At 46.2% G+C, this 12721-nt stretch overlaps 1 protein-coding gene across 6 annotated transcripts in view; it reads left to right on the top strand.

Moving 5' to 3' along the window:
* The window catches only part of LOC122207622 (zinc finger protein 582), a 122306-nt gene that overhangs the window by 34542 nt on the left and 75043 nt on the right, over positions 1–12721 (top strand). For all 6 annotated transcript variants that reach the window (XM_042917710.1, XM_042917702.1, XM_042917706.1 and 3 more), the window contains exons 2-3: positions 9000–9091; positions 11479–11605. In XM_042917710.1, coding sequence (XP_042773644.1) covers positions 9000–9091; positions 11479–11605 — 219 coding nt within the window. The remainder of the gene's footprint in view (positions 1–8999; positions 9092–11478; positions 11606–12721) is intronic.

The following is a 12721-nucleotide window of genomic DNA, read 5'->3' as shown; positions in this document are numbered from 1 at the left end:
CGCGGTGGTCGTTTGTAAGACAGGAAAGATGTTTGGACAGCCGGGAGTGGGTATGTGGGTGCGTGGGTGCTGCTCCGAGGCCTCGTGCTGGTGGGGCGCGTTTGTGTGCGCCCCAAACCGACGGCTGTGCGACTTGGGCGGGTGAGAGTGCGTGTGCCGTCGTCTCCCCCTTCCCTGTGCAGGCGTCCCTGTGGGAGGGTTCCCCGCGGTCACGCAGGGGAGACACCCCGCCCGCGGCTTGGCGCCGCTTAAGTGAGCGCCGTGTCGGGGCAGAGGTAGGGGTGCGGTGGTGAACGCTGCCGTTTGCATTTCCGAGCTTGGGGGTGCGCGGTCGGCCTTTCCCAGCTGAGGGGCGCCGCCCCCCGTAGCCGAGCCTGCGAGCCTGCCTTCGTGTGTATTTGAAGTGGGGGGCAGAGCCCTGCTGGCCTCTGGGACCGGTCTCCTCTGCAGCAGCCCTGGGGCTCCAGGTTCCATCGCTCACTAGTCGTGTGACCCCGGGAGAGGTCCCTCCGCTGCCCCTCAGTTTCATCTGTAAAACAGGGACGGTTCATAATGCCGGGCTTGGGGTGAGCCTGGAGTAGAAGGGTGCCTGGCCCAAGTAAGCCGCAGTGGGCGATAATTGCTTAATGATTAGCGTAGTCACCCCAGGGGTCTCACACCCGGAAAAAATCCGAGGGAGGAAAATCCGAAGTTGAGCGTCGGAGTAGAGGTTTCAGGCCCACCCAGAAAGTAACCTTGAAGGCCAGGTTGGAGCTTAGGTCCGGAGTTTAATAGTCGGGTCTTGGGAGGGCAGTAGCAGGGTGTGTGAGGGGAGACCAGCGGCTCAGGGTCTTCCAGGATGGACATGTCCCTCCCATGGGGGAGCTTGTGGGGTGAATAACCTGGGTCGGAGGTGGCAGAGCCTGAGGGGCAGGATTTGCTGATAACACAGGGGTCTGGAGATTTTTCCGTGTCTGCCCAGGCGTCTTCCTTCTTTGAGTTGTGGATTCTTCGGGCCAGATAATTTTTGTGTAGGGGCCGCGGGGGCGGGGCGGGGGGGGGGGGGGTGGCTGCCCTGCCTACTGTAGGATGTTTAGCATTATCTCTGGCCTCTACCCATCAGATGGCCGTAGCAGAGCCCCCTTTCCCCCACGCGTGAAAGCAAAAACCTGTCCCTGCGTTGCGGGGTGTCCCCTGGAGGGCAGGATCGTCAGAGCTGTGATGAAGGCACACCATGGACTCCCTCAAGGTGTGCAGATAGGAAAGAGGGCGGGGGGCTGGAGGAGAGAAGACATGAGGATGATGTTCTCTGCCCGAGAAGAGAATGTGTCTGTGGCCTGCCCGAGTCACTCACTCCGTAGTCTAGCGGCTGCCATGGGTCAGGCGCTGTGCTAGTCAACGGACAAGACCGGTTACTCTCCATCTGGGACTGGCATTCAGGAGGAAGACGGTTCAATTTACGATAAGCAGTGGCAAGCGTTTTGTTGGGTAAAGCAGGGTGATGGGATTAGGGACTAAGCACAGGATCAATACCCAGGCTTCCCATGGGCATCTCATTCGGTCCCAAAGCCAGTAGAGGCCACCATCAGTGACTTGGTGGTATCCTTTGGTTGGGGAATCCAAGAGTTTGGCTTTGAGGTCATCATAGGCTTTTCTTCTTCAACACTGAGGTGTGGGTTTCTACGGGAGAGGTCAGACCTTCAGCCCCGCCCCAAGGCTCATAGAGACTGGGGTAAGGTTCTAAACTATGGCTTCCCATTAGCATCTCCTTTAAAAAGAAATGCCCAGGGGGCAACTGGGTGGCTCAGTTGGTTGAACCGCCCGACTTCAGCTCAGGTCATGATCTCATGGTTCATGGGTTTGAGCCCCCGCATCGGGCTCTGTGCTGACAGCTCAGAGCCTGGAGCCTGCTTCCATTCTGTGTCTCCCTCTCTCTCTGCTCCTCCCCTGCTTGCACTCTGTCTCTCTGAAAAATAAATAAACATTAAAAAATTTTTTAAAAATAAAAAGAAGTGCCCAGACTTGGTTCTCAGAGATTCTGATTTAATTAGTCTGCCGTTGGGCACAGCCATCAATATTTACTAAAAAGCTCCTGAGACATTTTAATGTGCAAACAAGGTTGAGAGCTGTAGCTCCGAGAGCTTACTTGAGTAATAAGGTAAGTTAATTTGGTAGAGGAAGAGGAGGAGACATGAGTGACAAGTGCTTTCAATATTTTATCCAAGATAGTCTTGACAGCTGTGCTTTCCTTCATTAGGGACGTTCCTAGCCCCATCCTACAAGTGAGGAAATCTGTTCCTGTGCGAAGCCCCTATTTTCTGTTACAGTTAGACTAGGGTCCTTAAGGAAAGTATCTTGTTATCTTGGCCTCTGGGACTGGCAGGATCAGAGTAGGGGTGATCGTCAAATATTTCATAGCTGGTACAGCAAAAGCTGACTTTGAAGGGAAGCAATGAGATTGCTCATTAAATGCCTGGTTCTCAGGTACATTAGGACCTGCCGCCAATTCAGTGCTCAGCACAGCCCCCCAGGATCACAGAGATGTTGGGGCTGAGAGGAAGAACCCTAGTTGTCTGCTCCTGAGGAGAGGCATGGCCGCTGCCCAGTATGTCTTTGAAACTTGTTCCCATCCTGGTTTTTGCCAACCTCACTTCAGGATCAAGTAGTTAGCTTTGTATTGGGGCGCCTGGGTGGCTCAGTTGGTTGTCTGACTCAGGTCATGGTCTCATGATTCGTGGTTTTCAAGCCCCACATCAGGCTCTGTGCTGTCAGCTCAGAGCCTGGAACCTACTTCTGATTCTGTATCTCCCTCTCTCTCTGCTCCTCTGCTGCTTGCACTTTGGGTCTCACAAAAAAGGAACAAATGTTAAAAAAAAAAAAAAGTTAGCTTTGTATTAAATTTAAATTGCCAAGCCCTTTCCACACTATGTTTGAGTCTCAGAAGACAGGCTAGGTGTACTGTTCTCCCCTGAGGTAGTGTGGGATTTACACGATTTTATTTGTGTTGCTTTGAAGAAGTAGTTATGTGTGCATGAAACATGATGCCAAAGTGCAGATGGGGTGGGGGGATGGTGAATTTTTGAGTTTTCTTTTCCCATACCAAGTAACTTAGGTCCTCTCTTCAGAGACGGTCACTGCTGCCAATGTCATAATTATTTTTCCAGAACATGTCTGCCTTTTCAAACATATATATTATGTTTTCAATATTTCATTTTCTCTAAGTGGTTTTTCTGTTCCTTTTTCACTGTCATTACATCACATCATGGAGATCATCTCACGCAATTCGTGTACAGCAAATTTCTCAACCTTGGCACAGTTGACGTTCTCTGCTTTGGGGTGCTATCTTGTGCAATGTAGGGTGTTGAACAGCATCTTGACCTCTACCCACTAGATGCCAGGAGCACTACCACCACCACCCCATCCATCTGTGACAACCACAAATGTCCCCAAACATTGCAAGTGTCCCCTGGGTGCAAAATTGTCCTCAACGAAGAAGCACTGATGTGGTGTTACTTTGTTCCTTTTAAGATCTACCTGGTGTCGCATCATGTTCACGTAACACTCACTTAGCCATTTCCCTATTGATGGGCAATTTGGTTGTCTCCAATCTCTTGGTAACTTACGTTTGTTCAGCACTGGCACTGTTTTAAGTGTGTTATGTGCTTTCACTCATTTAGTCTTCAGAACAGTTCTGTGGCGTCAGTTGCTTGCGTCATTTGCCAGCGGAGGAAGCAGAGGCCCAGAGAGTACACTAGGGAAGGGTAGCAGAGTTACACGTTGAACCCAGACAGCTTCCAGACACAAGTCCTTCACCGCAGGACCATACTGCCTCTTCCTATAAGTCTTGCCACACTGGATGCTCTTGTGTGTCGTTTTATCCACATGCAAGGACTTCCAAAGACAAATACCAGAAATGAGGTTTACTATGTTGAGGGGGTGTGTGCCTTCAGTTTTCAAAGATGTTGCCAAATTATCCTCCTTTGAGGTGGTGGCAGTTTCTCTCCAGTCAGCACTCTGTGAGAATTCTACCCACAGCCTTTTCAGTGGATCTCAGGCTTCCTTGGTCTTTGGGATGCTTGGTGTAAACTGAGATAAAAGTGAGAGGAGAAGGAAGGGAAGAAATTACCATGTGCCTGTGGCTGAAAATAACTCTTAAAAAGGTAGCTCATGTAAACTTCTAACAGCTAATGGCGAGGTAGGTTTTCTTTACTCCAGTAATCGGCAGAGGCAGACTTTGAATCTGGAATAATCTAATACCAAACTGCTGTTCTTTCTTCTCCAGCAGTGCTGGGCTCCTCACAGAAAATGGTTTTGTGGACAAGGATTGTGCTTTTCTAGATTGGGTTGCATGGCTGAGTTCAGGCAGCTATGAGAAACCACAGGATGGACATGATGCACTTCCTGCAGTAATCTGTTGTACTTGAGGAATTGGAAGGGAAAAAAAGCCAAGGGATGTACTGATCTGGTAAATAGTTTAAAGTATGATTACGTTAATACAGGCTCAGGTTTATTATGACATAGGATGCCAAAGTCATGTGGATGTTTCAAAACGAAATAGAACCAACCAGCAGTAGTTTTGTATAATGAGGAAACTGCCTTGGGGTGTGTCCCACAGAGCTAGGCATTACCTCTATGCTTTGGGAATGATAATTAAAAGTAGGAGAACTCCCAGGCAAAGAATTGAGCTTTATTTTCAGGCTGTGTGGCTGTGGAGTGCTGGGGCTGGCTCACACCCGTTCACAGACCTGTTCTGTGCACCTTTCCCCAGCTGTAAGCTCAGTGACATCAGTTTGGTAGCTTACGGTGGGGCCCTAATGGGAGTGTTTACACCATGGAAATTGGCAAGGGCCACAAATCACTTAACACACCCCTGCCCTGGAGTCTAATGCAGAGAGAATTCAGGCATCTAAGACTTGGTAGGCCCCCTTGTCTGAGGCTGAAAATTTCAGGCTTCTTCTCTTCATGGCTTGGTCTTTCTGATGACCACACCCTGTCCAGGAGCCCACCCAGAGTCACCTCATTGAAACAAGAAACATTCCTAGTGTTCTTATCACTTAAGCATTTACAAGGGTTTTAGGAGTTCCGTGGTACCAAGGAGGAAGGCAGAGACCAGTGTATGCCTTTTTAGTTCTCTCACACTTAGTGCATTAGCAATGAGAGCTGCGGAGAAAAGAGAAGTCAGGGCTGGGCAAGGGAGACTGGGAGTGAGTGGTAGGTAGGAGGGTGGGAGGCAGGTTGCAGTGTTACTAGACAGGTTAGGGTGAGACTGGTAGAGAGTGAGATTGGAACAAAGAGAGAAAGGAGTGAGGAAGTGAGGCAGGGCTGTGGTAGCAAATTCTGGGACTGGCAAGGAGGCCTGCATGAGGAAGGAGAGAGATGTAGGATCTGAGTTCAAGTTTTGTGAAGCCTCAGGACAACCTCAGTAGTTCTGTATTGTTCTTGTTTAACGGGAGAAAAAGGGCAGAGAGGTTCAGTAACGTGGCCGTGGTAACACAGCTAATGAAAATAGTCATCACACTTGGGTGGTCTGACTCCAGAGTGATGTTTGACTCAGCCCTTCCCTCTGACCCAGAGTGGTTAGTGGGATATCTGGATCACCCTCAGCTTGAATCTGGGCTCTGCCAGTTCCCAGCCTTATATGACCTTGGGCAAGTAATCCCTACTTCTCTGTGCTTCATTTTCCTCGTCTGGAAATGGCACTAATGAGAGTACCTGCCCCAGCAAGTTAGGAGCGAGGATTAAATGATGATCTTCACAAAAGTGCCCTGTATTTATTCATCTTAGTATTGCTACTCTTGCTTATTACTGCTTTTCTCTCTCTCTCTCTCTCTCTCTTTTAATGTTTATTTTTTAACAGAGACTGAGGGAGGCGCAGAATCCAAAGCAGGCTCTAGGCTCTGAGCTGTTAGCACAGAGCCCAATGTGGGGCTTGAACCCACGAGCACTGAGATCATGGCCTGAACCAAAGTTGGTTCTTTAACTGATGGAGCTCCCCCAGGTGCCCTGCTTTTCTCTTTTAAAGAGAGAAGCGTAGTAACCAAACATTCTTCTGGCTAGGTTCCCTTAAACAGTACAAGGTCATCTTCTGACTTGTGTTTTGTAATTTTTTTTTTAAAGTTTTTTTTATTTGTTGAGAGAGAGGGGGAGAGAATGATCTGGAGAGGGGGACATAGGCTCCAAAGCAGGCTCTGTGCTGACAGCAGAAAGCCCAATGTAGGGCTTGAAGTCTTAAACCATGAGATCATGCATGACCTGAGCTGAAGTTAGACACTTAACTGGCTGAGCCACCCAGGCTCCCCAATGACTTGGATTTTGAATCAAAACATGACCATTTTCAAACTAGAAACTTAATTATGGCCTTGGTTTCATTTATCTTCCCTAACCCCACCCTCAAGGGAGAAAAAAAAAAAGAACATCTGTAGAGAGAAACATTCCTATTTCCGTCTTCCAGACCGTATGCTGCTATTCCTTTGTCATAGAAAAAAACAATTTGTGACGTATCCACTTTTGTTGGCACTGGGGCGTGATGATGGTATTCTTCAGGTGTGCTGAAGCATTTAGGCGTGAACTTCTATCATATCTGTTACTTTGAAATGATTTCAGAAAAAAAGGAAAATGTTAACACTTGGTAAAAAGTAATCAGGTGTTCATTTTATTGTTCTTTTTCCTAGATTTCAAATTTTTCAAAATGGAAATTATACTCCCATTTCTGCCTTTTCTAGACCCTGGCCTTCTCCAAAAGACAAGTTTAGAGGGCTTGGAATGACTGCTATTAGAAGTGTTTCTCTGTAAGATGATTTTGGCATAAAATGGTTACACTCCACTCCCAATTTCAGCATGCAAGGAAGCATTCTGGACTGGTTATTGATTCAGTCAACAAGAATTTCTTGAGCACTGCTCTGTGCCAGGCATGTTATTAGCTCCCAGAACAGTGAATGCAACAAAGTGCTTGTTCTCATGGAGCCCAAGTTAAGGTGAAGGAGATTGTTCCTACATAAACATAAACAAGCCGTTTTCAGGAGGCAGCTTGTGCTATGAAGGAAATGGGGCAATAGAATGGTGTAGACTCTAGTAGAGAGTATTTGTCCTGTGGAAATGTAATGCAAGACATACAGTTTTCAATTTTCCAGCAGCAACATTGGAAAAATTTAAAAAAATCATTACAGTTAATTTTAGCATATTTTATTTAGCTTAATATATTCTAAGCATCAACTTGTAATCAATATAAACAATTACCAATGAGATATTTTACATTCTTTTCATACTAAGTCTTTGAAATCTGTGTTTTTTATACATGCAGTGCACCTCAATTCAGATACATAATTTACATTATTTGATCTGTATTTAAACTTCATAAAACTTACCATTGGAAAAGTAGATTCACACAGCCAGTTTCAAACATCCTTCAAAGTTTTACAGTAAATTGAAGATGAGTTTTTAATTTTATTTTTTATTTTTTTATTGTTATTTTTTAATGTTTATTTTAGAGAGATACAGAGTGTGAGTGGGGACAGTGGGGGCAGAGAAAGAGAGGAAGACACAGAATCCAAATCAGGCTTCAGGCTCCAAGCTGTCAACCCATAAAAGGCAAGATCATGGGGCTCGAACCCATGAAAGGCAAGATCATGACCTGAGCCGAAGTCAGATGCTTTAACTGACTGAGCCACCCATGCGCCCCTTTATTTATTTTTTTAATTAAAAAAAATTTTTTTTTAAATTTTATTTGAGAGCATGAGTGGGGAATGGGGACAGAGGGAGAGAGAATCTTAAGCAGGCTCCACTTTCAGTGTGGAGCCTGATGCAGGACTTGATCACCCCGGGGTCATGGCCTGCACCAAAATCAAGAGTCAGACGCTTAACCAACTGAGCCTCCCAGGCGCCCCAGTGTTTAATTTTAGATAACTAAATTTTAATTCATTTATATTAATATTTATTATTTTATTATGATTTTAGTAATTAATTAACTGAAATTAAATAACATTAAACACTCAATGGAACTCAGTCGTCACCAGTGGCTAATGACACGCATGTAGAAAAACAGGTTCAGAGTAATAGAGGGGGCCTAATCCAGACCACTGAAGTCTCTGCTGGATTTACACATACCTGCCTAATGAGTTCCTTCTTCAGCTCCTGTGTCCCCTCCACCCCTCACCAGCAGACACAGTTCATTCACCACATAGCCACCCAATAAATTTTGTTAAATGTTAAGTCGGATCTATCACTCTTCAGACCCCTGCTCCCTCAGTGATGTCTTATCACACTTAGGATCAATTCCAAGTGCTCCTGACCGTCTTCACGACGTGGCTGTCTCCTGACCTCAGCCATCTCCTAGGCCACCACTCTCCGCCTCATTCTTCAGCACACCATTCACTTCCCTGTATTCACCAAGCACGTGCCTGCTGTAGGGTCTTTGCACCTGTTGTATCTCTACCTAGAATGTTCTTCTCCAAGTGCCTCACGCACTACATTCAAACCTTAACTCAATGTTGCATCCTCTGAGAGGCCTCTCCCAACCACTCCATCACTCTACCCCTTCCTCTGTGTGTTTTTTTTTTTTTTTTCCAAATATAGCAATGATCTCAGCTGACACTGTTCTGTATGTCCCACTGTTCTGTATTGCCCATTCCTGTTGGAGTAAAGTACATGGGAGCTGGTATTTCTCTGCTTTAACTCTCCTTTTTCCCCAACACCTGGGACATGCTTGGCACATAGTAGAAACTGAACAAATGCTTGCCAAATGAATGGATAGGTGTCTTCGTGTCTCATTTGTCTCCTGATCTGGAACCTTTTGTTGTCTTGGGAGCAGATAGCATTGGCCATTGCCCTTTCCCAACCCTGAGAAGGGGCAGGAATGCCGCAGAAATTGTTCTGTCATCCCTCCGTGTGTGTCTATGCACGTGTGTGTGTGCGCGTGTACGTGCATGGGTAACCAGGGGGAGGGGCCAGGGGGTTTGTATCCTAAAGACTCTGGGAACACCCAAAAGGACCTGTCGTCCTCATGATTTCTCTTCTCCCCCCAGCCCCACCTTCTCAGCCCTCTGCCCTTCTTCAAATGCGAACCCTCAGCGGGGAGGAAAGGATGCCTGCTGCACGAGGGAAGTCCAAGTCCAAGGTAAATAGCGATTCTTCTTGGGGGGAAGTTTCATCTTATAAGACATAGGCCATTTGCTTTCCTTCCATGGAAACTTCTTACCTGACAGAATCCCATCCAAGACCTGTTTCTGTTTCCTCCCATCACCATGGAGGGTAGGAGCATAAGAGCTCTAGCACCCCACGTAACCCACTCAGTGCCTGCCTCTCCTTTTTTCTCAGTGTACCCATGGCCATTCACCTATTTGTTCAGCATCTTCAGGGTGTCTGCCAGCGCTATTCCTCAGACAGAAGAGGGGAGCCACCATGATTTCTCGAGGTAGACCTGGGTGCCCAGGCAAGACCTCTGAGGCAGAGGAAGATTCGAGGTTGTGCTCTAGAGTTAATCTGTTAATGTTGCTTTGTTTTCACTTGTACAACCCATGTATACAAGGAGGAAATCTCTCTGTGTGTAAGAAATTCCACATAATCTTATATTCAGATTGGGTTTGTTGGAATCAGGCCAGTGAGTCAGCCTCCTATTAAAAAACATGCTTCACCACTTAAAAAAATTTTTCTTTTGACGTTTATTTATTATTGAGAGGTAGAGCGTGAGCAGGGGAGGGGCAGAGAGAGGAGGAGACACAGAATCCGAAGCAGGCTCCAGGCTACGAGCTGTCAGCACAGAGGCCGACGTGGGGCTCGAACTTACGAACCATGAGATCATGATCTGAGCTAAAGTCAGACACTTAACCGACTGAGCCACTCAGGCGCCCCAGTGCTTCACCACTTTAGATGATGAACTGATTTTCTACAGTAAACACCTTGAACGCAATTTCTCTAACAAACATTTTTGCCCTATAAGTTATGTGTGTTTGTACTCTGTTGTTATAACAAATTTCTGCAAACTTGGCTGCTCAATCAGCATGTATTTATGGCACACAGTTCGTGCATGGGTCAGAGGTCAGGCAGAGTGCAGCTTGGCCTGTCTTAGGTCTCACGAGGCTGAAATAAAGGTGTCGCTTGGCTCTGTGGTCCCATCTGAGGTTCAGGGTCTACTTCTAAACTCATTGGTTATTAGCATATTCAGTTCCTTCTTTCATCGTGGTCCCCTTCCATTTTCAAGCCAGCAGTAACAGGTCAAATCAGGCTTCAGAAATCCCTGACTTCCTTTCTGTTCTCTTCCAGCTACAGAAAATTCCCCACTGTTAGGGCTCCTGTGATTACATCACCCACCTAGATAATCCAGGATAATCTCCCTATTTAAGATCAACTGATTAGTAACCTTGATTACATCTATGAAGAATCTTTGCCCTGTGTAGTTTAGTCACATGCTCTTTAGAGAGTATGTGGTTAGGAGCATGAATCAGAAGCCAGCTGCTCAGATTGAATTCCATCTCCTCCATTCACTGGTTGTGGATCTTCCATAAATCACCTCCCCTTCTGGGCCTCCTGTTTACTCATCTGTAACATTGCTGTGATCCTCTCAGCAGTGCCCCAGTCACTGGCCAACATGAGTCAGTACCTGTAAGGTACTGAGAAAAATGCTTTGCCTTTGTCAGTGCCCAGTAAATCCAAGTTGCTATGCTTTTTATGTGGCAGTCTTTATTTTTTAGAGAGTGTATGAGTCAGGGAAGGGGGCAGAAGGGGAGAGAATTTTTTTTTTTTTTTTTTTATGTTTATTTATTTATTTTTGAGAGACAGAATGAGCATGGGAGGGACAGAGAGAGAGGGAGACACAGAATCTGAAGCAGGCTTCAGGCTCTAAGCTGTCAGCACAGAGACTGACGCGGGGCTCGAACCCACAAGCTGTGAGATCACGACCTGAGCCGAAGTCGGACGCTCAACTGACTGAGCCACCCAGGCGCCCCTGGGAGAGAATCTTAAGCAGGATCCACCACATGCAGAGCAGAGCCTGATGCTGGGCTTGATCCCACAACCTGGGATCGTGATGTAAGTCAAAATCAAGAGTCGGATGCTCAACTGACTGAGCCACCCAGGTGCCCCTGTGATACAGTCTTTTTTTTTTTTTTTTTAATGTTTACTTATTTTTGAGAGTGAGAGCAGGGGAGGGGCAGAGAGAGAGGGAGACACAGAATCTGAAGCAGGCTCCAGGCTATGGGCTGTCAACACCACCTGACATAGGCTGAATCCCACGAACCATGAGATCATGACCTGAGCTGAAGTTGGATGCTCAACTGAGCCACCCAGGCGCTCCGACACAGTCTTTGATAATAGCTAAATCATATCATATTGTGTTGTATTTATTTTATTTAATATACCTGCCCCTCTTGGCCTCAGAACCAGAAATGTTTCCTGAAAAGATTCCTGGCACCATTTATGTCCCCTTTTAGGAACAAGTTCCTTGTTGTCTCTAGCCATGTGGAAGCATAAGCCCATGATGAAAGGACATGTGATTTTCTGTTTCAGGTGCCAGTGACATTTGGGGATTTGGCCATCTATTTCTCCCAGGAAGAGTGGGAGTGGCTGAGCCCCATCCAGAAGGATCTGTATGAAGACGTCATGTTGGAAAACTACCAGAATCTGGTCTCACTCGGTAAGGCCTGCCCCCGCCCCCCACCACCATAATCCACAACCAGCCTATTGTGGGACATAAATTAGTCTAGTCAGGAAAACAGAAGCCACTACAGTTTTGTTTTATTGTTTAACAGCTGTGTTGATGTGTAATTCACATATATATACAATGTATAGAATTCAGTGGTTTTAAATGTATTTATAGAATTGTACATCCATCACCACAGTCAGTTTTAGAACATTTTTATTACCCCAAAAGAAATCCCAGACCCATTAGCAACCACTCTTCATTTCTCCTTGCCCACTAATTCCTTTAGATTAGGCAAACACGAATCCACTTTCTGTCTCTATGAATTTGCCTATTCTTGGCTTTTCATAGAAATGGAATCATAGGTATGTGGTACTTTTGTGCCTGACTTCTTTCACTTAACGTAATGTTTTTGAGGTTCATCTGCATTGTAGCATGTATCAGTGCCCCCTTCTTTTTATGGCCAATAATATTCTACATTTTATTTATCCATTCATCAGTTGATGGGCCTTTGGGCAGTTTTTAACTGGAGCTATTATGAATGTGCTGCTGTGAACATTCGTGTATGAATATTTTTGTGGGCATGTATTTTCATTTCTTCAGGGTATATACCTAGGAGTGGAATTGCTATCATATGGTAACTATATATGTAACCTTTTGAGGGCACCCTCAAAATTTTTGAGAGAATTTAATAAAAGGAATCAGCAGGTACTGTTAAAAGGTAACTAGTGGACACAGCTGATTCATAGATGATAACTGTAGGTTGCAGCCACCACCGTCCTTGGGCTAGGCATACAAAGGGGAGAGTTTGGGGTTTTTAGGACTTGAAGGGACTCACACTTCTGAAGGACGAGAGAGGTATGCTGACTAGTCTGTTACAGTCATGAAGAGTCAGGCTGAGGCTTGTTCTGAGAGTGCAGGAAAAAGAAGAATGAAAACCAGCAGAGCCCCTGGTGGTGGTTGCTGGTTGGTTGCTGGTGGATGCTGATAGGGAGCTGCTGATGAAGAAGTGTGGATTGCAGAGCCCCAGCCCCTCGACCCAAAACAGATCAAAGAAGGTGGGAGTGGGAGCTAAAGGCAATAGACTCAGGAGTTTCTGGCCTGACTTTT

This window comes from Panthera leo, chromosome E2 (assembly GCF_018350215.1).
Source record: "Panthera leo isolate Ple1 chromosome E2, P.leo_Ple1_pat1.1, whole genome shotgun sequence".
In the NCBI taxonomy this organism is placed as follows: Eukaryota; Metazoa; Chordata; class Mammalia; order Carnivora; family Felidae; genus Panthera; species Panthera leo.
This window is presented reverse-complemented; position numbering and strand designations above follow the sequence as displayed.